The sequence below is a fragment of the Brachyhypopomus gauderio genome, chromosome 5 (genome assembly GCF_052324685.1).
Source record: "Brachyhypopomus gauderio isolate BG-103 chromosome 5, BGAUD_0.2, whole genome shotgun sequence".
Lineage (NCBI taxonomy): Eukaryota > Metazoa > Chordata > Actinopteri > Gymnotiformes > Hypopomidae > Brachyhypopomus > Brachyhypopomus gauderio.
In genome coordinates this window covers 14,019,683-14,044,095 of record NC_135215.1, presented here as the reverse complement: position 1 = coordinate 14,044,095, position 24,413 = coordinate 14,019,683, and the positions used below count along the sequence as shown (strand labels likewise).

Genomic DNA, 24,413 nt, shown 5'->3' with positions numbered 1-24,413 from the left:
CGTGCCAGGCTGGATGCTGTGTCTATTTTTAAATAGTTTCAAATATCGCGCATGCTGAATGAAATTAATATTACGCTGTTCCTTGCAGCCTACAATGGGCAAAGGCAAAGCGCCAACTCATTTAAGGAAGACAAAGAACAAAAACAGATCCATGTGGTTTTGCTGCTACAAGCCTGTTCTGATTCTCTTGGGCATATAAATGAAACCATTGCGATAGGCATGGCAAAAAAACTGACCAAGACTCTCTGGCTCTGAGAAGTTCACTGCACATGACTCCTGATGGAGGAAGCAAAAAGAACAAATGAGAACAGGTAGCACACTCAAACTACGATTATTTTTGCCTTGCAAAGGTCTCCAGTTGTGTTTTATTTCATATTCACCACCTTAACATGTTTAATTGTTGTGACATGTAGTTAACAGCTACGGAATTGTCGAGAACAGCATCCGTGAGAGCAACAGAGTAAAAGCATTTGAATAGGAGTTTCATAAACAGAGGACATAACGTGCTCCTGCCAGGATCTTCCAGTCTCCTGCCCCACCGCAGCCTGTCCGTGTGTGCCATCAAAAAGAGCCCCCCCCCAACAAAGCCCACCTGCAGCGGCAGTGGCTAAAGCAGGACCGCCTCACTCACACCTGCCGCGTTACAGTCCGTCAGCCCAGGGTCCCTCCAAACTGAACATGAGCGGCTGCTGCAGTCTCGTCCTGGGGTGTCTGCCAGCCACAGCTACTCAACAGGGCTGTAAACCACACCCGGCCTCTGTTACCGAGACGAGTGAACTGTAAACCTAGTGAACTTGGGGCATGCTCACTTGCTCGTGCACATGGTGAAGGGAGCCAAGGGTTCTGGAGTGATCACCTCTCGTGCTGAAGACCGAAGACCTTAGGCTGTATTACAGAATGTTAGAAGGACCCAAATAATTTAATATGCCTTTGTGCATAAGGGTACATTTTTCAACCTGGGCTCTGATTTGTTCAAAGGTTTTAGTAGTAAACGAGGATTAACAGCGCACTGTAAATCCTCCACCAGGGTAGGGGAGCGGACAGCAACAGACGAACCCAGGGAGAAAAATGTAAGGATGTCAGTAGGTGTCTGGCGACGTGACTGCAACAGACAAGATCTGTAAATTACAAGTGTGCGGACGAGAGAGAGAGAGAGAGAGAGAGAGAGAGAGAGAGAGAGAGAGAGAGAGAGAGAGAGAGAGAGAGGGAGAGAGAGAGGGAGAGAGAGAGAGAGAGTTGAAAAAAAAAAGACAGTTTGCATAGTCTGCCGTGTTTCTCATCTGCTGCATGAATAAGGATGCGGAGATGCGAGGTCTCTTGAGGAACGTGAGCATTTTCTCAAACGTGAGACGACCGAGCGTAAACAGCCCATAGAGAGTCGGGTAGGCGGCCGATCTTTGTCAAACGTCCGTCATCTCATCCTCCATGTCATCGCCCTCCGTGTCTCCCTCTCCTTCCTCCTCATCCTCCGAGGTCACGTCCGGGTCATCCGCCTGGGACAAGCACCTCTGGCATGAGCACGCAAACAGGTAGTTCTCTCTATGGGGAAGACACAGCAGGAGAAGCAATGTTTGGTGGCATTTCACGGTATCTTGTCTGCTCAGCTTACGCCGCAAAAAAAAAAAAGAGGTTCCCATTAGTGTCTACTGCAGGCCCATCACATACGGCAATTTCTTATGGTTGCTGATAACTCCACATTTTCTCAAGGTCTCTCCAGGGTCCCCAACGCCATGACAATTCAGCAGTAAGAGAGTGGAGGCATGCTACCACTCAGGTCACTAGCTATCACATGAGGTGTTTCGAAGGTGATTCGAATCTGCTCTCATGAACACGCCAGGCCGAGTGGAGTCCCAGTCTCAGTGCCAAAGCCACTCCAACCCTAGGCCTCCTCAGGCATAACCCCCAACACCAATTCCTTTCAACCAGTGTTTCCTCTGGCGTGAGTCCCTGTACCAACCCTCAGCTTGTGTTCCCACCTCTGCACTAGTGCTTATCTCATCTGGAAGACAGTTCAACATGTGGTTCTTCAGCTGAGAATCTTTAGCCTGGACGTGTTCATTTACCTCAGGATCTTGTGCCTGCTATGGCGACTCCTGTCTCGCTGGCAACAGTCCAAGTAGCTGATGCAGATTTCCTACAGAGAGCCAAGAATAAAGGATTTAATAAGACGAATGATCCAGCTGGTCACCAATTAGCGCTGCAACCCAATTCTTGTATGTGCCAGGTGATAACTATCCAAGACTATATCCCATTCCAGTAAAGGCTCTGCGCTCTACACCTACGGCTCAGTTGTGAGCCAACACCATGGCGATTTATCAGACACTGGTCACAGTTGGGCCGAAACACGTATTTTGGAAGATAAGAACGAGAACGTTGGGAGGAAACATGCACAGCTGCTACACTGGATACATTCACTGCAAAATGATACATCTGATTTGCCCCGAGTCAAGAAATATTGGATATTTTCATCAAGCAATTTTTTTTTTGTTCAAGGTGATTTAAGATGATTATATCTGAAAGAAAATGAAGGTTTATAAATCCGCTCATCAGCAGAAAATATCAGTTCGCTTTGGCTATTCCTCAAGAGCCACTAAGAGGCTGACCCTAGCTGAAACGTTCATGGTCACGGTTTGTCTCAGACCACAGTCTGTGGTCCAAGTCTGGGTTGGACTAAAGAGTTCTTCACTGCAAGTGCGGTTATTGACCACTGGAACAGATCGTCTATGAGACCTCTTGTGGGTGGAAAATAGGATGTCCACAATCTGAATAGCAGTCCTCTTGTTCTCGAGTAACGGCATAAAATCCACGTGACGTGAGGCTTTTTATTCTCTCCGTCAGGCTGTCAAAAGCTCTCCGGGTCTCATATCCCCCTGCAATTCACACTGACAACCTCAAAGCATGTGAACCCCGGCCCCTCTGGGCTAAACCCTGGGCGACGGCCTACTGCGCCTGACCTCGTCTGGGCTGATGTCACGCAGGGCACTGAGGTGAAGCAGGAAGTTGTTATCGGGGAAGGACGCCTCTGCGTTGGGCTCACAGCTGTGGTTGCCTTGACAACAAATGGGACAACAGCAGATTTCTTTTAGACTTTTCGGTGTCTTTTGACCCAAAATAGAATTAGTTATAAAGACTTGAGATCAAATGAGTGTAGATTTGTATTCTCACATGAGCTTTGCAAAAGGTAGAGACCAGAGCCTTCACAGTTGAGGAAGTCTCCCGTTTCTGTAAGACAAGCAAGAAAATGACAATCTACAGAATCCTTCCATCCGTCAAACACATTTCACATTTCAGCAAACCAAATTATGTCAGTCCAAGTGTGTGAATAAAGCCCTAAATACTTGAATCTCTTCACATCTATAGCACAAGTAGTGTGTGCTAGTCGATGGGTTTACAGGAATGGTGACCTTTATCGATGTCCTTGTATAACTGGTCAATAAATGCGTCCAGCTGCTCCCTCTGCTGGCGAGGAAGCGCCAGTGCATCACAGGCATGGACCCATTGGCTAAGAGAGCTGGGAAAACAACAGGCAGTTAGAACTGAAACGAAAGCTCGCTTTATTGTAGATTAAATATCCGAAAATAATTTCTCATTCATACTAAAAAAAAACAGACAATTTGTAAGCCATGGTAAAAAAAAATCTTAATCTACCAAGAACTGTTTAAATTCATTATGACATAAAATGTCATCACCTTGATATCTATTTTTCAAGAATACATCTTTTTTTCATTTGACATAAACAAATATATCTGAACATGTTGCTCGCACTCTGATTATTTTATTAAAACCGTTGACACCATAGGCCAAATTGATAACATTTACTGGCAGATTGAATTTGAACAGCAAACAGCACCGTGGTAACATTTCCTCATTCATAAAGCATATTGCTGGCATATTTTACCATTGCCTGATATATGAGGTTACTGCATTTTGTCCTCATTTGCACACCACGTTAGCAATTCATGATAGAACACCACTCTGCAGAAATGACAACCTGAACCAGTCTGATGGTAAATGTCCCGGTAAGAAGCCTGTGGGGACTGGATCATCTCTCTCACGTTTGGTCACACGTGCAAGTAAGCAGCAAATTCCTGCATCCATTCATCTAATTAACATATCTATTTAAAATATACATTATTAATTGCTTTTTATGTGTTTTATCTAACTTCAGTAGCATGAGTATGCAAAGAGAGTGACTTAGTCAGGCAGGATCTCAGAACGCCACAAACATTTACCGTAATTAATGAAAATTTAGGCATTACAGAGGAATAAACTAGACAGACGCAAATCAAGCACAGATTCAACTTTGCTGCTCTGCCAACATTCAGAAGACTGGCATGAAGTCACCATGACAACTAGAGTTGGTCAGTGATCCGTTTCCTGGCATGTCTTGTTAATAGGTATGAATGCTATTTGCATGTTGTTTTGATTGGTTTTCACCTAAGGCAACAGGTGAATTTTTAGAGCAGCAGTAAATCTACATTGGTATGCTAATTACCATAAATGGTAATGCATATGTCAACCATACACACACCGTTATTGGCATTTTCTTATAAACCATTATTAACATAATTAGTATGGTTCACCATCCATCATCACCTCTACTGCACGTCCTTTTGCCGAAAAATAAAATTCCATCTGCGTGCAACAATGTTAGAGTAGCTTAGTGATTACGTCTGAAGCCAAATTGTTTTCCCATGTGTTGGCAAAAACCCAGTGCAGAGTTCAATCTGTTCTGGGTAGTGGATTCAGACTGGAGTCCAGGGAAGGAGCTGCACGGCTCACCTGGTGCCGATGCCCTGCCCGTTGGTCCCGACGAGCGCAAAGAGAGCACGAAACCCATCTGGAGTGAACCACTACAAAGCAGAGGGGTGTTTTAACCCAAGGTGCTACCATTACATCATCATCAACCAACAGCCCCAAACAGCTTTTTAATACCCACAATCCCATGTCTATGGACTTTTACATTAAACTTAAAACATTTTGCCCATGGTCAAATTCTTTAAGACAGGTGCACGAACGCTCTCCACTCACCTGGTTGAGGTGCTCGTCATGAAACGCCACGGTGAAGAGCTTCTGCAGCAAAGCCAGCTGCCCCTGGGGAGAAGGTTGTTTTGAAAGTGTCACTCGTCACACACAAACAAAAGGTACACAATCTGCCCAAGATTGAAGGGACCCCTCTGCTCCCACCTTGAACTTCTCTCCCAGAAGCTTGTGGGCCATCTCCTCTTGTTCATTTGCAGTGCGACTGCAGAAGTGGCAGAAGAGCCTCTGCCAGTGAGCTTTGTCCTGAGCCTGAAGGAGAAGGAGAGAGAGAGAGAGAGAGAGAGAGAGAGAGAGAGAGAGAGAGAGAGAGAGAGAGAGAGAGAACACACAGGTACATGAGGAGAGGTGGGTAACTGCCAGTCAGTGTGACCATCAGGTTTACTGAATTCCATCCAAATCCTGGTATGTTCTTAGTTACAAGAAACTAGCAAACTAGCCTTAGAAAGCAAATCTGAAGGAATTACAGATGATCAATAAACTCTACCAATTGTCTTATCAATCTCAAGAAAGGACATTTCATAAGTACCTGTTTCACAGTTGCCACCATCCTTGCCATCAACATTATGCTTGAGGTTTCAGGTGGATAGTGTATGTTCCTGAATACCACACACATGGAGTAAGAGCAATGAAGAAAAATGCTTCAACACAAATGTGTGAAGACACTCTGACAGCATAAACATCAGATGTTGACAGCCCCCCCCCCCTTTCTCACACTCACACACACACACGTATATACAAAACATGCAGCCCCTTTAAGCTCCAGTAGAAGTGATGTGATTGGCTGTAAGGGAGAACACACACTGCTCACCTCCATGCATCCTGCAGCTTGTTGATTGGATGATCAGGATCATCACGGGATGGGCCCAGGCACAGGACCTGGTGGTACTGGTCCCATGCGGCTTGACGACAGTCGCTGCTGCAGTACATTACCTGCAGGGGGCAACAGAGATGCAACAATGGACTTTGAATTTCATTCAGCCACACAAGGAGGACAGGGACAGAGATGAAGCAGTGCGCAGTCACTGGCCCACTTCTGTCTTTGAGAAAACAACGATGTTCACATTTTTCACATAATGACGATGGCGTGAGCTTGCATGGCTCCTGGCGTACCTGGCAGTGTGGGCAGGTCTGGTGGTGTTGTGGCCGCACCTTACACAGCTCCGGATGAGGCAGGCTGAGGGCAGACACGCCGCTGAGCCGCCTGGCGTTCTCCTCCGCCGTCTCCAGAGCGCGCAGACAGAACTCGCATGCTGCGGAGAGGAGGAGGGACTCGTCAGGCAAAATAAGGAGAACGCCTGCTTGTGTCTGGACTGGGCTCCTAGCACAAATAGCACTGCAGTCGCGACAACGACACACTTAACACGTCTGGGTGTGTTAGGCTTGTAGACGAGGCTGATTAAACAACTCACCGCTATATTTATATAAGGCGTTCCACAAAAACTGTGCAGACACAAGGGGACGCTCGGTGAAGATGGCCTCGCCCTTTTTGAAGGGTTTTTTGGCAAATAACCCTTTCCCCTGAAAATCAACGCGAATAACATAACGGTATTAACTGGAGAACGGACTCAGGCGAACTCTTGTGAAAAATGGGGTCAGTGGCACACAAGCCTATATCTAGAATCCAGATACAGTTTCAGACCATCAGCTGATTCTTGAAGCCCAAGGCAACAAAACACCTGAAAATAATACCCTCCATCGAATTTAAGCGGTTTGCAGATGTAACCGTACCAAATGCTGGTCAAACTATCTACTTAGAACAGTCTCTATTGACATGCGACATGATCTGAACGAGAAGCAACCTCGCCAGTTAGCTGAACAACATGGCGAAGGACTAACTCTGAATATCATCAGAAAACGAGGTCGTTGTTAAGCCGTACTTGTTGCTGATACATACCTTCACTTTATCAATAAAACGGACTTCTACACAGTTAACGATTTTACCGGGATCCACGCATCGACAAAACATGTCATCTAAGGGGGCCGCCATGTTGGAATCTACGTTTCAACTTTGACCCTGGGGGATAGCCAATGGGACGTTCACGTCTTTTCTTCGCCGGGTGTTGATGTCATCAAAGTTTACATACATTATTATATTACATACATTGTTTTATATATAATAGCAACTATATCGTATGTTTTTTAGACAGATTAACTGATGTTCACATTCACCGTAACATTTCTGTTTAATAATTGCATTAATTTAACCAGGGTCAATAGGGCGGGGCGTGTGAGTCGGTTGACCAATAGGAGTCCACAACAGTCTCTTGAATCGTTCAGCACAGCGACGTGTTTTGAGGTTCGTTTCGCCGCGGAGTAACGGGCTTGTTTACGGACGTCCCGCCACCGTCGGGTGGTCCGTGAGTGTGTGTTTGGTTTTGTGTTTCTAAATGTTAACGCTAAGTTAACTAGTATCGTTGAAATGATGCTGTCGGAAGTTAGGAAGCTTAAAGTGGCGGAGTTGCGCTCGGCGCTGCAGGAGCGCGGTCTGGACTCCAAGGGTCTGAAGGCCGAACTTGTAAGCCGACTGATATCAGCCATCGATGCCGGACCAGAACCCATCAAGAGTGCACAAGAAACCCCCTTAGAGGAAGACAACCCGCCAGAGCTAACACGTCCGAATAACACAGCATCTAATACACTTATACCGTCCGGATCCAGCTGCCAGGTTCTAGTGGATCATCAAGCCCAGTCTGATGAAGGTGATCCCGGGTCACAGGTTCCGCCAAGCACGCGTCCCTGTGTCGATAAAAGCACCCAAACACACCCCGATTCGCCCGTCCACACCTGCTGTTGCTCCAATAAAAGACACGCAGGGTCGCCGCAATCTAACGGGAAACATTTGATGCAGCAGTTAAACACTAACGGGAAAGTTAATGACAAAGGTGACACGAGTCATCACACTCAGGAGTCCGGTGTCGGGGCCAGAACCGCAGCCCAGGGCCCTGAGGTCCGGGATGAGGGTCCCGTGTCGGGGTGTCTGGGGTTGCCTCCTGACGGTGTATTTCCTGCCAAGAATAATGACCCATGTAAGTCTTGCTTAAGAAATAAAGGGTTTCATATGTTATGAACATGTATCCATAGTTGTCATGACTTTGGGCTTTTTGTGGAAATTGAAGGCTGTCCCTCTGACTTCCTGCAGTGTCCTGCAGGGTGACCGAACCCCCTGTAGAAGTGGAGAGACGAGGGGTCTGCAGGACTGTCGGACAGCCTCCTAGCAAGAGGGGCAGGGATTATTATGAATTTAAAGAGGAGATTCAGTATAACAGGTATCTTCATGCGATCATAAATGTTGCAGGAGTTGTTGGGACCTTATCGGATCGTTACGACTTTTCCCTCTCTCTTCATTAGAGCTAAAACTCCAGAGCCTGGTTCAGTGAATGACGATGAGATGGAGGTCGATGGTGATGTGGTTAGACTGGACCCCTGTGAGTTTCTCCACGTCTTATCTCCATTTCTGTCAGTGAATAATGAAGTCAGCTATAAGAAGCATTGTTCATAACAGGAACTAGATTTTACATATTAAGTTCACCTTCAACTGAATCTCATGTTAGTTTAGTTACAGCTTGGTGCACTGTAGTTTCTGCTTGGTTAATAAATGTCTTACTTGGATAATAAGTTATAGAATGTTCGGTGGTGGATGAGGCAAGCCTATAAATTATTCAAATGAGGACACCATTTGTGTTTCTGAAGTGCTCATGCAGGCCTTTAGAGATAAATGTCAGTTAAGCATATAGAGAAAGTTTAAGATCGAATTGGGTTGAGGGGCTAATCAGAATCAAACTTACCGTTATGTCCATCCACTGTGCCCAGTAACTAACACCTTGTCTGGAGTCAGACTAAGCTTTCCTCGTGAAATGCTCAAATTGGTTGTTGTCATGAGCAGATTGTCTTCATAGACAAATGGTGATAAACAACAAAATACATTTTCAAAAATGATACTTTCTGTATTGTTAAGTACGTAAGTCTCTATGTAAGGGTGTTTGACAAATAATTTAAATGTATGATGAAGATTGAAGGCCAACACGTTTTCATCTGAAAGTCGTGCTAAGCCCGTGTAGAACCTTCACAAGCAGCTTGGCCTCTTCCTTGTGTTTTTCAGACAACAGCGACCTGCATTTTGCCGTAGGGGCAGATGGAAGCAGCGGTCAGCCGATGCTCTGGGAGACGGTTCCTCTACTTCGGTCCGGCTGCAGGTTGACCCACGGCTTTTCTCGGGGGAAAGTGGGATTCGAAGTCAAGGTGCCGTGTCAGACCCGCAGCCTCGCTCACAACGTTTCATGAGTGGCACATATTCTTCTCATTACCGTGTTTCAGTGAGAATTCAGCGAGAACTTTAAACCCATCACCGACATTTGAAGTCCAATTACTTATTCATTTTCATGCATTCTTCCTTTAAATGATAATGTTGTACACTGACAGGTAATTTAGAGCAAGTGCTTGAGTGTATGGATAGGTCCTCATCCACGCCTGTCTTTTTAAAAATGAGCTTATTTCAATATATATATGGCAATATAAAATTGGACTGTGCTGTTTGCTGCCCCTGTAGTTTGTGAAGAGATTGTCTGCAGCTGCAGTGGACGTGCCTCCCGAGCGGGAGCCGTGCGCCCTCAGAGTGGGCTGGTCTGTGGAAGACTCCACCCTGCAGCTAGGTGAACACCTGGACCCTGCCACTGTCTGCATGCAGCTTGTGCAGTTTGGCCTAATGCCGTGTTGGCACATGCACCCCTGTCATTTATACCTGTGTGTGTGTGTGTGTGTGTGTGTGTGTGTGTGTGTGTGTGTGTGTGGTTTGTCTCAGGAGAGGAGGAGCTGTCGTTTGCTTTGGATGGAGCAGGGCTAGCAGTGAGTGGGGGAAGGTTGGAGAAGTTTGGCGAGCCCTTTTCTGAGGGTGATGTCATCGGTTGCTATGCGGTACATGTGATTTTGTTAGTTACCTACTGGATGGGAGATGGTTTTTCAGGACTGTGAGCAAATAGGTGTCTTGGAGCATTTTGCATAAGGAATATCAATAGCCTCTTAATTTCTTGTTTAATCCAAGTCTGTAAATGATTGTCATGGTTTTGGTTTTGGTAAAGAACTGCTTCTGTAGACATGTTGAGTGAGTCTGAATTCACTCTGGGATCATCTGTCTCACTTTCTCAGTTCATCGGTGAAGACGGACAGGCAGAGCTCTCGTTCCATAAAAACGGGCACTCGTTGGGCATGGCCTTTCACCTTGGCCCCTCCTCCCTAGCAGGCCGAGCCCTCTACCCGCATGTCCTGTGTAAGAACTGCTCTGTTTCTGTGAACCTGGACCTGCAGGGGGCAGTGTGGTACCCTGGACCTCCTGGGTACTGCCCTTTACCTTCTCTGCCTCGTGCGCTGAGGACACGTGGCCCCATGCCCCCTGCACACAGGAGGGACTGTGAGGTAAGGACTTCTGTCACCAACCACTCACATTAAAACATCCACCTTGTACCTCCACTCACTGGCCTCTTAATAGCTACACCTGTTCTTATATGTGTAGAAGTCTTCAGACAGGCCCATGCCCACCATTTTGCTGAATAGATTATCTGTGGTCATGTAACTCATTGGTTAGAGCAGGTGTAACAAGAGTGCTGTAAATGTAGTATTTGTATACAGCTGTATTACAGGCATGGCAGTGGTGTGACCAGTAGCTAGTAGCCTCAGGGTCAGTACAGGCTCATGTTTGGTCAGGAACAGCCTGCACGAAGAAGCTAACTAACTGAAATCGCGTGTGGCTGCACACTGAGAATACCGCTGGGAACAATAATGAGCGTACTGTTAAACATCGCTATGCCACGCTGCTCGTTTTCAGTTCGCGTGTTGCCTTGTGATTGGTGCTTTCACATCAGGCCCCTCCCCTCCTCCCCAGGTGCTGCTGATGGTGGGAATGCCTGCTTCTGGAAAGAGCCACTGGGTACAGAGGCACATGGCCAAGAACCCAGAGAAGCGTTACAGTGTCATAAGCACAGAAGCCATCCTGCAATGCATGGAGGTGTGAGCTGATAATGCCCCTACAACCTAGACCAGAACAGTATTTTATTGTGTTAGGATGATAATGTAATTTAGATTACTTCTTATAGCACAATTCATCGCTAAAAACTATATAATGCCAAAAAATAAACAATAGAAAGCAAGGAAGACCATTATCACCACCCACTGGATAAATGTACGATTATATATCAACATAAAGCCTCTTTGCTTCTGTCACACCAACCGAACTAAGCTTTATCTGATCAATACTCATAACAGTAAGACCCTGATGTAGTTTAACATTACTATTGTTTATTGTCCTCGGTTCCTACAGTTGTCGAGCTCAGAAGACAAAGAGCTGCTGTTACAACAGGCCACACGTTGCCTCTCACACCTCATCCATATAGCACCAAACCAAAAGAGGAACTTCATTCTGGACCAGGTGATTAGTTGTGTGTGTGTGTGCGTTATGAGCATAGTTTATAATGTAACTTCTCAAGGTGTCGACTAGATGTATACTTTTCGAAAGCCACACCTTGTGCAGTCGAAAGGGTTTCGAGGTGCTTGTGAGTGATGTTGAGTTCTAATAGAAGCAGAAAGCTAAAGCAGGTGTGCATACATCTTCTCACTTTCTTGAGTGTGGTTTGCTGTTCTGTGCAGCCAGCTACGTAGCCCGTTCTCCGTGTTCCAGACACATTGCTTGCTTTGGGTCTAATCCAGCAGCAGCTGCTAATCTGAAGCCAAGTGCCCGTTTGAGATAAGACCAGCCTGACATCAGACGTAATCTGGAGCACAGATTAAGTCAGTGCCTTTTTAAAGCTCTTTATGAAACTCTCTGTTGCTTCTCTTGGATTTTCCTGAGGCGTTTTAGCGCTGCCTCACACTGAGTTATTGGGGATCTGAGGGTCTCTGATGCATGCGGAATTCCAAGGCACATGTCTGCAGAGCATACGTGATTTACATTCTTGTGAACGCCCGCATCCCCGTGGTGACTGTACGTCAACTGCAGCGTAAATTATGGGTTGGCATAAAGCTGCATAGTTGTCATGGTTACACTCTTCACAGAATGTGCCTGATTTATGTTTTTTTTGTTTTATGGGAAGACAGTTACTGCACTTAACTTCAAAAGTCAATGAATAGACATTATTGTAGGTCAAAGTTCACGCTGCCATAAATGCCGTTTTTGTAATTGGAAAACTTGCCCATTCCTCCATCATTACCCAGGCAAACATTTACCCATCCGCTCGGAGGCACAAGATGCTGTGTTTCCGCGGTTACCAGAGGAAAGCCGTGGTGGTGGTCCCCTCGGATGAGGAGTGGAGGAGACGTCTCTGCCAGCAGCAGCAGCATGAGGGCACGGTGGTGCCAGAAACGTCTCTGTTAAAGAGCAAAGGTCAGGCCATCTGCTCCAGGGGCCTTTCTTCCAGGAGCTGCTACCCCCCCCCCCCCCATCACTTCCGCACTACTTTCCTTACTCTGACATGCCTGATCGGACTTCACTCTGAATTGATGAGTTAAAGCTTGAATTGCTGACCAGTGCTGAACCAGGACCCTTTGTAACAGTTTTAGTGACGTCTTTGCTCAAATTAATTCAACTCTTACAACATTTGAGCTGAGCTCTAGTGACGTAAACAACAAACCAATTTTAATGTCCAAGCATTTCCTTACACCTTCAGCCTTTTTGGAGTTGGGTTTTTAACAAAGAATGCAAAAATAGCTGAACGGCCTCTTTATGTGGGATAGACGTATTGGTTTAGGATATGAACACAAAAGCGTGTCAAGGCCAGCCTTAAGTGCAGACCTGGCTCGAAAAGGAAATGAGGCACTTTAATTCACCATTTGTCCTCATCTGTTCGTGTCATTGCAGCGAGCTTCACGCTCCCGGAGCAGGGGGACCTCCTGGAGGAGGTGTTGTTCGTGGAGCTGTGTCACGAAGAAGCACAGACGCTCCTAGCCAGTTATAAAGAGGAGGCCAGACAGCTCCTTCCGCCGCACCTCAAACGCAAGAAACGCAGAAACAGCCAGCATCAGCTTCTCTCCAACCCATACGGTACGGCCTGGGGTGAGAAGGAAGGAAGGGGGGTAACGTTCATGCCAGGTGCTTACGGAAGCACTGATGTAGTAGTAACTGTAAATATTAGCGTTATCCAAAGTTTAAAAGAGGATACCGATGCTTTTGTAGGGCTGGGACAAAACGTGTTCACCCGACACATGTACGCACAACAGTCACAGTGGGGGAGGCAGAAACGACCCGTAAGTCTGCTCGGAAAATTCTACACACCTCCACAAGCACCACCATTACAAAAATGCCCTTCCCCCCAGGAGTCTGCTGAACCTCTCCCTGTTTGCGCTCTAGGGTCGCCCTCTGTGGGTGTGTGCACAGGCGTACGGCTACAGCAGCGAACCTCAGAGGTACAGGGGCTACTACCAGCCCTGCCCTGGGCAGGTGAGGCGGACTGAACCGGTCACTGTTCCTTCTGCGGGGGGTAAGGTCAGCCTCACACGTGTTCTGACACTTGTCTCCTTCTCTTGCAGTGGAACCCAGGTGACCAAAATCAGGGCTACTACAGCAACCAAGATTATTATTACAGCAATCAAGGTTTTTGGTGAAAATATTCTTCTACAGTATATTGTCATTTCAGTAATATTTAATACGCCTCTGGGGTCTCTCGCACACTGCTTTCTAATGCCGTCATTTATATAATTTTGTAAAAAAAGACGAGCCCTTAATTTTGTTTAGTCTTTTAGTTGGTCATGAAATGTCTTGACTGCAGGATTAACTTCTTATACTGGCTGAAAATAGTGTTACAGTATATTCACATTATACTGGAGACTGAAGTTTTTAGCAAATGTTTTAGTAAAGAATTTCAGCCATCTCAGTCATATGAAATGGAACTTTATTGATTTCTTTGAAGGTGCATCTGAATTACATTTGTCAGGGGCATTTTATGTCTTCCATTTAAAAAAGTTTTTGTGAATTCATGAACGTTTTTGCATGTGAAAAACATAAATTAACAACCATACACTTTACACAGTGCATCAAGTTAGTCTGCTTTGGTAAAAATGCTTCAAACACCTGCTCCTCTGAAGGAATGTAAAGATAAATCTATGGAATTATTATACAAGTTCTGTTCTAATTTGTGTGTGCAAGAGTTTGGAATTTTATTTTACATGTAAATTCAATTTAATCAGGTCTCACTAGTTTATACAGTAGAACTGCTCCTTTGGCTGAGGGACACAGTTCTGACCACAAAGAGGCACACTCATCCAGCTGTAGCAACTCCTAGAATTAACACAGTGAAATTCATTAAATTACAAGATGCATTTCACCATAAACACTAATGATGGACAGCTCTGGAAATTGTGGGGTAAAATGTGTTCTGCTTGGTTCAGGTCAGTTACTTGATGGTGCTAGTTTATCACTGAATGTAGCCACTGAGAATCACCCTACCGCTCTTTTCAGAAACACTACGTCTGTAGATTCATGAGCTTCAGGTCCTCCATGGCTGTAAAAATCCTTCACTTCCTCCATGGTCAAATAACACCTGGGCAGAAACAGAAGTAAAGCGGAATACTCTCGGCTGAGGACGCGGTCTGTCCCCAACACCTTCACAAGGGCTAGAAGATATTCTCGTATTTCGTGTGGGCCTGGTACCTGACGTAGAACTCTGCACTGGGCCTTCCTGCACTGGTGTGGTTCAGCGCTATTCCCATCAGAACAGGTGAACTCAGGAAGCTGAGGGGAACGTTTACCTGTGGGTGTGATATACAGAATGGAGTCACAGGGACCAAAAATGTGTGTGTGGGTGGGGGGGGGGTTGTCTGGGCAGGTCAAGTTGGGGTTAATAGCAAGTTCTTCCTTTGCAGAAGGGATCAATGGTGTGAATTTAGCTGCGCCCAGTTGGTGACACTAGGTATCTCATTCAGCGAATATTATCCGTGGAGTGTTTGTCATGTTAAGTGCACACACACCTCATCTCTGACCTCTGCGCACACAGAGGAGAAGATCTCTGCCACCACAGCTCTCTCGCAGCCCTTCAAAAGATCAATGCTGATGGCCTCTTCACGCACCTCTTTACACACAGTCTGGAGGCAAACATCAGAAAGACACCTATAAGAAACATCCAGTAAAGTACCCCACAGTTCACCATGTTCGTCTACTTATCAAAGCTGTGAATCATAGCCACGGCAATAGAGCTGACCAATGAAATGCATCTTGGTCAACGTGCTTGGCCCCACCTTAGGCTCAGGGTGTCCGCCTGGAATGTCCAAGAGGCCTGGTGCTTCTGCTACCCTCTGACTCCTCCGCAGCAAAACCACGTACCCATCTGAGGTTACCAAGACGGCACCGACTCCAAGAGGCTGGGCCAAGAGGGCCTTGGGGTCACCAAACTCCACCTCTCCACGCCGCTGCAAATTTGCAGCCTCCCGTGACCAGTTAGTCCCCAGGAAGTCTTTGTAACAGGTCAAGCCCAGCTGTAAGCGGAGCACCACTTTTTGCTTCTCCGGGGTGGTTTTTGGCGACACTTTGCTCACATCTTTCCTGCATGCTCCTGTGGCCTCTCTAGCACTGTAGTTTTTTTCACACCCTGCACTCACTCCTGCCGTGTGTATTTCAGCAGGAGAAGCCCCCTCTCCCACGAGGCCTTGCGAAGGAGTAAGGTCAGGAGCCGTGTGGTTTCCCTGCTGTGTGAATGCAGCGTTACAGCAGGTGGAAGTGCCTGCAAGTGTGGCAGAGAGCTCCGCCGCATACAGCCTGAATTTAGCCCCGTTAAACAGCCATGGCTCTCTGGACACCCTCTCATTCCACACTGACTCAATGTGCTTCTCAATCTCATCAACACTTCTGCGATTGAACCTAGGGACAGTATGCACAAGATATTACAAATATGGCGTTCGTGGCAAAGCACGTCTTAGTGACGGTTCAACAAATATATATATTTGATATGCGCAGTCTTATTCACATTTAGACTATTAACACAAATGTGTTATCTCTACCGTGATGACATCTCTACTTGTATTTGATGTTCTTCAAGACCTTTCAAGGGACCACAGTGAAGCAAAACAGACACTTCCGAATCCATCAGTTTGGCTTTCTTCTGCGAAAATATCGCGTTTATATTACCACATTTAACTGTCCACAGGATGACTGATTAGATCTGGCCCGCTCCCTTCATGTAGGCCTATAGGGCCGCGCTCGTGAGTCAGATGTGTACTTACTAGATGCGGGCACTAGTGCTGCTAGCTAGCTAACCTGCAGATACCGAGCTACAAGCCAAGACGGAGGTAGTAAAATGTATCCTATCTAGCTTAATATAAAATAACTGCCTCCCCGAACTACTTGTGGCTTTAGTGTTAAGACACTTGTGCTATGTGAAACAACAATTCCCTCAAATGTGAGAACTGTTTCTCTCATTATCCATGTAGCTAATCTAGAGATTTCCTGGAAGCGTCGCTAACCGGCGGGAAGGAAAATGACGTCACTAGTGCCTCTCGTTTCAACAGCACGTTTCTACGTGTTTTTCAATAATTACACACATTTAAAAATAACCTTGCACTCACACTCACTGACCACCTATTATATGGAAGCCCATTCCCGCCGCATGAAGAAAAAAAAGTCCATATTGTATCTCATAATCTCTTACTTTCTCATAATTATGCCTTAGTATCTCGTAATAATGACTTACAATCTCATAATTATGACATCTCATAATAATAACAGTATCTCACAATTATGACTTAATATCTCATAATAATGACTTACAAACTCATAATTATGACTTAATATCTCATAATTATGAGTTAGCATTTCATCTCATTATTATGAGATACTAAGTCATAATTATGAGATGTAAGTCATTATTATGAGATACTAAGTCATAATTATGAGATTATAAGTCATTATTATGAGATATTAAGTCATAATTGTGAGATATTAAGTCATTATTATGAGATGTCATAATTATGAGATTGTAAGTCATAATTATGAGATTGTAAGTCATTATTATGAGATATTAAGTCATAATTGTGAGATATTAAGTCATTATTATGAGATGTCATAATTATGAGATTGTAAGTCATTATTAGGAGATACTAGGTCATAATTATGAGCTAATGTATGGACCTTTTTTTTCCGTCAAGCGGCGGGAATGGGCTTCCATGTCCATACACCACAGCACCAATGAACAGAGATTATTTGGGAGGCAGACCCAACAAACATTACATCATGGTATGGGAATGACAATGGGTCTTGAACTTGTATAAATAAGCAGAGCAGTTACTGAATTGGTTGCGGTGGTCAGTGTTGAAAGAGGTTGTGCGTACAGCAGCAATGCTGTGATCAGATAACACACTGATGAAGAGTTGTGGCTAATACAAACTTCATGGTAGCAGATGGGCTAGATGGTTAGTAATTGTGTGCTTACAAAGTATAACTAATTAATAAATATTTCTAAGTATGAATATAAAATACTTAGATTTGTGTCACTTTATGGGTTGCTTGACCATTGCATGTTTAGTATGAGGAAGGAATCAGTTAAGTAGGCTATAACAGGCCTACAGTAATAGCACAAGCGGCTATAAACCAGTAAACAATAATTGTTTAAATGTCCCTAGTGTAGTATAGTATAGGATAGTATAAGGGTTTCACATAAATAATTAAAACACTATTCAAATAAAGAACTTATATAAATAGTGAGATATTCTGAAACTATGATAATTTTGCTTATCTTAGATAACTTTGCGTCTTATGTGATTATTGAACTGCTATGCACATACTCTGAAAATTGTTTTTATGCAGCAATGCGCGTCCTAACTGCTTTTATTTTGAAAAACCCTTTTTTCCCCACAACAGGAAGTCTCTCTAGAGTTGTTTTCCCTTTGATTACCGTTCACGTGGGCATAGGAAGCGCCGAGGACTCATATTTTAAACCATGGACAGCGTTTATTCTTGTTTTAAAGATAAAATCGGCGAGGTAGTTCTACCTGGAGATGTATTCTCATTTGATTTGTCAGCTGTGGAGAACACTACAGTCAAATCTGAGAAGATAATATGCGGCCCGGGACTACGACGTAACGGAGACGAGATCCTTGTGTACAAGAGTGGCGTTCTTCGTCATAAGTCCCCTAATCTGTACTGGATAGACTCTCAACAAAAGCGGGTAAGAGCCCTACATCAACGGGTGGGACGTGCTTACATTCACTCGCTTTGCAATTAAATAGATATAAATAAGCGTCCTGATTTGAATCCTGGCGCCTTCCTTGTGCCTTCTGTCATTCCTCCCTGGGTATATAACTAGCTGCGGTGTGGAAGCTCTTGTTTAGGTGCTGACCAAAGACTTATATATACGGTCTCTGGTGCTGACCATGTTTTACAGCAGGGGTGCTCATTACGTCGATCGCGGTCGATCGCGAAGGAATGTGCGTAGATCGCGTCACATAAAATAGTAGTAGATGAATCGCACATCTGCACTGACGGTTGTATTTTGATTGACATTCACGGTAGCCAATCTGCAATCCACTCAACAAATTACGTTCGCCACCCCACCCCCCCCCCGCTCAACAAATTACGTTCGCCTCCCCCCCCCCCCCCCCCCCCCCCCCCCCCCCCCCGCTCAGCAAATTACGTTCGCCGCCACCCCGGTAGATCTTTCTGACTTGGTCACCTTATAAGTAGCCCGCAAGCTGAAAACTGTGGGCACCCCTGTTTTACAGTATGTTCCAGCTAAGGGCGAGAGCGTGGTTGGCATAGTAACGGCGAAGACCGGAGACGTGTTCAAAGTGGACGTGGGAGGCAGTGAGCATGCGTCCTTATCCTATCTGGCGTTTGAAGGAGCCACGAAAAGGAACAGACCCAACGTGCAGGTACAGTACCGTGTGTGTGATGATGTATCATGTTAATATAACAATTTCAGCTTTAGAAATAATGAAGTGTTGTGCAAGACAGGAGAATGTGTGTGTGCGTGCGTGCGTGCGTGCGCTTTAAGAACATGAACAGAACGAGCATACTGATTTAGTGCTTTTGGTTGAAATAATGTGTTTGTAGGTGGGGGACCTGGTGTACTCACAGTTCACTATTGCAAACAAAGACATGGAGCCGGAGCTGGTGTGTATCGACAGCTGTGGACGAGCCAATGGGATGGGAGTGTTTGGAGCTGATGGGTTTCTCTTCAAGGTTTCTTTGGGGTTGGTTCGCAGGTACGCACAGAGCAACACCCTCTCATTGCGTTTTGCACAGCTAATAATTATGTGAACAGTACTACAAAACAAAAGTAATCAGTGACAAGTTTCACCATGCATGCAAGATTGCAAATCTAAATTACACTAGATTTGAAATTCAGAATACTTGTTTTATGACTTTAAATACATATAGAGATTATTTGTAATTAGCATACATAGGAAGCTAGTATATGACCCTCCAGGAGAGTAGGACCAGCTATAATAGAGCTGGATCCTCTGAAACACGGGTATACAAATCACGGTCCGCAAGGTCCAGGTGCTGTGATTAATATGAGTTACATTAATCCTTTAATATACTATAAAGTATTATAAGATATGAGGTACAATATCCATGACCAGATGTAGATGTGAGGCCCAGATTTTAATTCCAGGAGATCATTGGGATATCATAAAGAATGTTCATTTGTGAAGTACTATATTGTATAAGTTATCATCAGGCTGGATTATATGCGTGGGATATTTAAGTAAAATGTTTTTGCTCTTGAGGTAATACCTTATTTGTAATTTGATTCATTCTGTAAGTTAAATGTCATATAGATGCTTAGTTCTATATAGAGATTTAGTTCAACATAGACATTTATGTGTGTAATTTATCTGTTTGTGCATTTATGTGCCTTAACCCGAGGGGTATTTGAAGAAATCGGAAAAATCACTTGGTGGTAAAAAAAAAAAAAAAAAAGCATCTAATTTATAGAGGTGATTAATTCTCTCCCCCCCCCCCCCCCCCCCCCCCACATCCCATTCAACCCCAACCCCCCCCCCTCCCCACTGCCCCTACCCTCCTCTGCCCCCTACCCACCCCCTGCCCCCTACCCACCCCCTGCCCCCTACCTTCCTCTGCCCCCTACCCTCCTCTGCGCCTCACTGCCCCCTACCCTACTCTATGCCCTTCACTGCCCCCCACCCTCCTCTGCCCTCCACTCCAGGCTACTTAGTCCCCAGAGTGAGATAATCAAAGACCTGGAGAAGCTCTTCCCCTTTGAGATGGTGGTGGGTATGAATGGAAGAATTTGGGTGAAGTCCAAAGATATTCAGAAGACACTGATAGTGGCCAATCTTCTGGAGAGTTGTGAGAACATGACCCCACAGCAGAGACAGGTACTATTCAGGAGAGTGGCTGAGGGCTCCCTCTAGTGGACACACCGAGCCCTCTTTTCTACCTTCTCCGGTGACTTTGCTGATGTTGCCCGATGTTCTTGGGTGTGGTACTTGACGGCAGCCACCACATGATTATCATGATACATGACCCTTTCTGACGCACCTGGGTTAAAATTTGTCTCACTGTATAAAACCCAAGAGAATGTGGACAATGAAGTGGACTGCAGTGCTTATGCTGATGGGGACGTGATCAGTGATGAACAGCAGCCCATCTTCCCATAGTGCTCTATGAGCACAAGGTTTCTGTTTGTGCCTTGGTACACTGTTTTTTAGACCCCAAATAAAACATTTTGTGAGATGGAAGAGTCGTGTATATTTTTCATTCAGTGACCCTGGAAAATAGGCAAATCATTTATGGCAGTTTTAAGTAATCATGGTTAAAAGGCAAGGCGGAATAAAAGATGTTCAGCATGTTGAGAAATCTAATTATTTACACAAGATCCTCAGCATTAATGGGCAGGAAAAAAAACACTTTTAAAGGTGAAATTCTCTAGACCTTTACGATAATAAGTTATGCAGGATTGCCAAATATGATATTGGCTGACACATGCACTGCTCTGCTAGGGTGTTGTTGGGCCTGTCGTTAAGTCAGTGCCAGTTTACACTGTCAGTTGAAGCAGTTTCTATAAGAAACCACCAATGATCCCCAATACCAGTTACATTTTAGATGCTGGACCATGGTATTTGTTTCTGATTTAGAAACGTAGCAAGCTCAGTGTGTACACGAACAACTGAAAAACCTGCGTCAAATGGTAAGCAGCTATGGTCCTTTAAGATACAGGCATGTGTTTTTGATGAAGCCCTCCACTTCCTTAGAAACACTATATATGGCCAAAACACACTATATGGCCACACATTTATTCAAAATTATCACCCAAATGTGTCCATTAATATGCAGATCAGTCATAATGGAACAGAAAATCACCTTTCTCCAAGTGTCTAATTTTGAGAGTGCATAGTCAAAAAAGAATTTGTATAAACAGCATTACCCTTCATTGATACTAGGGGACCCAGCCCAAACACTTACAAACAGCCTGAGACCATAATCCTCCTCCACTAACCTTTACTGTTACCACAGTGACAGCCAATAGGTAACAGTCACCTGATATACACCAACCCCAGATTTGTCCATCATACTGCTAGATAGTGAGACATCATGTATCACTCCAAAGAATGTATGTCCACATCTCATGGTGTATCACTCCAATGAACGCATCTCCACATCTCATGATGTATCACTCCAATGAACATATCTCCACATCTCATGATGTAATACTCCAATGAACGCATCTCCATATCTCATAAGTGTATCACTCCAAAGAACGCATCTCCACATCTTGTGATGTTTCACTCCAATTAACATATTTCCACATCTCGTGATGTTTCACTCCAATTAACATATCTCCACATCTCCAGAGTCCAGGCGACATGTTTTATGCTACTGCATCCAGCGCTTGGCATCACGCATGGAGATCTATGGTTGTGCAACCAGGGAAATCCATCAGTCTCCTGACACACCATTCAGGCACTTTGGTGCTTCCAGAGACTGTTTGGACACTGTAGAGAGTGATGAAGCAGAGAACAGGCAATGTATTGTGTTCTGAGGTTCTGGGTTGTCTCACTGGGACACACCACTAGGACTGGGCTGTAAGTCCTAGACACTTCCACTGCACAATAATTGATCAGTTCAGTATTTGACAGGTACTCTCCTCCAGACCACCTGACCTATAGTACATATATCCCCCAGATGAGCTGCAGATGTCACAGTTGATCCCTCAAAATCGCAATGTGGAATTGCAATGATCTAATCGCAGAAGGTTACAATTATTACGAGTAATCAAGTAACAGCGGAGGTCTTGCAGAAAGCACAATTAAAAATGCCCCTTCTTAAAGTCTAACTGGGCCATTGCAAAACTACTGAAGAGTCTGCAAAGGTCACGCCATATGAGAGAAGAGGCATGATGGAATCATGGATGCTGTCAGCGATTAGTGAAGGACGCAAAGTCTGTTTGCTGGCAACTTCAGGAAGTAATTTACACTTCACTGAAGATACAAGTTGACTTCCCAGAACATATAGGTGTGTAGGGTCAGTACTACATAAAATGGTAGAGGGAAACATTTTTATTAACTGTTTTTGTAATTTCTGGATGACTAGATTCCCTCCCTCAAAACAACATGCTGCCCTCCGTTCAAACTGGAATGTGATTTGTTAAATGTTAGAAGTATATCAGCCTTCTCGCTATGCTAAGATGTGCTACAAATATCTAGATGAGTGTTTACATTATAAAATGTGTTTATCTTGGATTCTTTAAAGCGTCCGATGGTAATAGAGATTTTGTCTAAGGTCAAAAGTATCAGAATTCAGTGGTGCATTATCTTTATGGCCCATTATCACATCATCCACGCCAGTGCTTTACTGCTTCCAAATGGTTAATGTTTGATACATCACCAAACCTTCAGCCTGGCTTCTGCATGGACTTCTTTATTTTGTTTTAGGTCTAGACACTTGTTTTAGGTCTATAGCTTCAGCGGATAAGAGAAATAAGCAAAGACACTTAAGATTATAGCAGTACACTATACATGTAGACACACGCACACTGAAGAGTTTAGCAGTACACTGTATACGTATACGCATGTACACTGAAGAGTACAGCAGTAAATACGTGTACACTCTTCTCAGGGCTGGGGAAATGCCTTCCTGTTTTGCTCTTAGAGATTCAAGGTTAGTTCCTATGTTGTTAGGTTAGAGTAGTTGTATTCACCCTGCAATATCTTATTCATGCTTTTGCTGTAATTTCACTTTCCTGTAATATCGTTTGATTACTATTTTTATAGTTAGTCCTTGCTTACATTCTAATACAATACAAGATTTTTATAAATTTTTAGATCTTTCTTTCTATGAGTATTTATTAAAGTATTTCTTTTATTTATTTTACGAGGTTTAGTGATTTCCTTTGTATTTATGTATTACACTGCATTTATTGTGTATTATATTGTATACCTGCGTTGTCTGTAAGGCCTACATAAATGGATCAGTCCAAGGTCAATCCTAGCATTAGCCATACGTCTACATTTACATGTATGGTGTTTAACCGATGCTTTTATCCAGACTGACTTACAATGACTGAATACAACCTAATGCAGGCTGAATTTTTGGTGGGTGAGTTTATTGATGAACAAACATGGTAAAGATACTGAATTGCTATTTTGCAGAATTCAAAATGAAACATACAATAGAAAAAATCAAATTAAAATTCACCAGTGTGTATTTTTATAAGCAGTCAAATGGAACTGTTTTCATAGACCTTTTTCATAGGTTATTTGACATAATGTTTTCCTATATGGTCTTTCATTTATTTAAAAAAATGTTGTTTACTTTGATCTCAGACCCCAAATCCAATAGAATTCTCACATGTGGGTAAAGAGTAGAAATATGATGTTTCCTGTGGACCTTTTACATAGCAGTACACACTAGTGTCATCAGGCAACCATATAACACACTGTGTGACCTTCTGATGACAGTGGTGGTGTCGTTGTGAAATCAGTCATTCATTACCAAAGCAAAGGTTGATTTTGATAACGTGTCATGAAGAGTCAACAGTTTAAAAAATATCACGTATCTCGTATCCTTAATTGAGCTGAATCATCTGACTGCATTGCAAACGGGGCAACTTTGGCCAGGACACACCCAGCTCGTAACGAACATCGGGTCAAAGTGGAGGAAACGCCGTGCTGTAACCTCACAGTCTACGCCAGGTGTCCAGCGCTCACATGACGACATTTTACCACCTCTACTAGCATCCTGGCATTGCCAAAATGAAACCACTCTGTGCAGTTAAACAAGAGACAACGCCCTGAGGACCTGCCTTTGTAAAAAAAAATCAAACAGTCATGTACTTATCTTTTTGTGCTGCAGTACAAATGTTTTAGAATTTACTTTTTTAATTTGTATACAAAACATCCTGTGCTGAGTGCAAGACGAACGTGGAGAGGACGAC

At 44.3% G+C, this 24,413-nt stretch overlaps 4 protein-coding genes across 6 annotated transcripts; 2 read left to right on the top strand and 2 right to left on the bottom strand.

The window, feature by feature from the left end:
- Nucleotides 1-316: 316 nt before the first annotated feature.
- On the bottom strand, nucleotides 317-7,069 carry smyd5 (SMYD family member 5). Its single transcript, XM_077005879.1, has 13 exons — nucleotides 6,938-7,069; nucleotides 6,453-6,561; nucleotides 6,154-6,293; nucleotides 5,852-5,973; nucleotides 5,570-5,639; nucleotides 5,188-5,292; nucleotides 5,032-5,094; nucleotides 4,783-4,853; nucleotides 3,405-3,511; nucleotides 3,166-3,222; nucleotides 2,955-3,049; nucleotides 2,064-2,134; nucleotides 317-1,539 (listed from the first exon to the last, which is right to left on the bottom strand). The coding sequence occupies exons 1-13, from the start codon at nucleotides 7,028-7,030 to the stop codon at nucleotides 1,401-1,403; spliced, it is 1,242 nt and encodes a 413-aa protein (XP_076861994.1). The 5' UTR covers nucleotides 7,031-7,069; the 3' UTR covers nucleotides 317-1,400.
- Nucleotides 7,070-7,312: 243 nt separating this feature from the next.
- LOC143514552 (heterogeneous nuclear ribonucleoprotein U-like protein 2) lies at nucleotides 7,313-14,144 on the top strand. The gene is made up of 14 exons (XM_077005873.1): nucleotides 7,313-8,069; nucleotides 8,183-8,309; nucleotides 8,392-8,468; nucleotides 9,143-9,282; nucleotides 9,590-9,692; nucleotides 9,842-9,954; nucleotides 10,186-10,452; nucleotides 10,919-11,041; nucleotides 11,354-11,461; nucleotides 12,244-12,412; nucleotides 12,887-13,069; nucleotides 13,202-13,272; nucleotides 13,376-13,465; nucleotides 13,555-14,144. Exons 1-14 carry the CDS (start codon nucleotides 7,463-7,465, stop codon nucleotides 13,627-13,629), a joined length of 2,253 nt encoding a protein of 750 aa, XP_076861988.1. The 5' UTR covers nucleotides 7,313-7,462; the 3' UTR covers nucleotides 13,630-14,144.
- An 18-nt stretch (nucleotides 14,145-14,162) lies between these two features.
- On the bottom strand, nucleotides 14,163-16,516 carry nudt22 (nudix (nucleoside diphosphate linked moiety X)-type motif 22). Of its 3 annotated transcripts, XM_077005876.1 has the most exons (7): nucleotides 16,240-16,516; nucleotides 16,018-16,118; nucleotides 15,259-15,877; nucleotides 14,992-15,105; nucleotides 14,675-14,772; nucleotides 14,471-14,564; nucleotides 14,163-14,302 (listed from the first exon to the last, which is right to left on the bottom strand). In XM_077005876.1, exons 2-7 carry the CDS (start codon nucleotides 16,101-16,103, stop codon nucleotides 14,204-14,206), a joined length of 1,110 nt encoding a protein of 369 aa, XP_076861991.1. In that variant the 5' UTR covers nucleotides 16,104-16,118; nucleotides 16,240-16,516; the 3' UTR covers nucleotides 14,163-14,203. The 3 variants fall into 3 exon arrangements, with proteins under 3 accessions (XP_076861991.1, XP_076861992.1, XP_076861989.1); XM_077005877.1 differs by having other exon boundaries at nucleotides 15,984-16,516; XM_077005874.1 differs by having other exon boundaries at nucleotides 16,018-16,516.
- A 1,364-nt stretch (nucleotides 16,517-17,880) lies between these two features.
- On the top strand, nucleotides 17,881-20,718 carry exosc3 (exosome component 3). Its single transcript, XM_077005878.1, has 4 exons — nucleotides 17,881-18,179; nucleotides 18,733-18,882; nucleotides 19,064-19,215; nucleotides 20,184-20,718. The coding sequence occupies exons 1-4, from the start codon at nucleotides 17,952-17,954 to the stop codon at nucleotides 20,389-20,391; spliced, it is 738 nt and encodes a 245-aa protein (XP_076861993.1). The 5' UTR covers nucleotides 17,881-17,951; the 3' UTR covers nucleotides 20,392-20,718.
- Nucleotides 20,719-24,413: the final 3,695 nt, after the last annotated feature.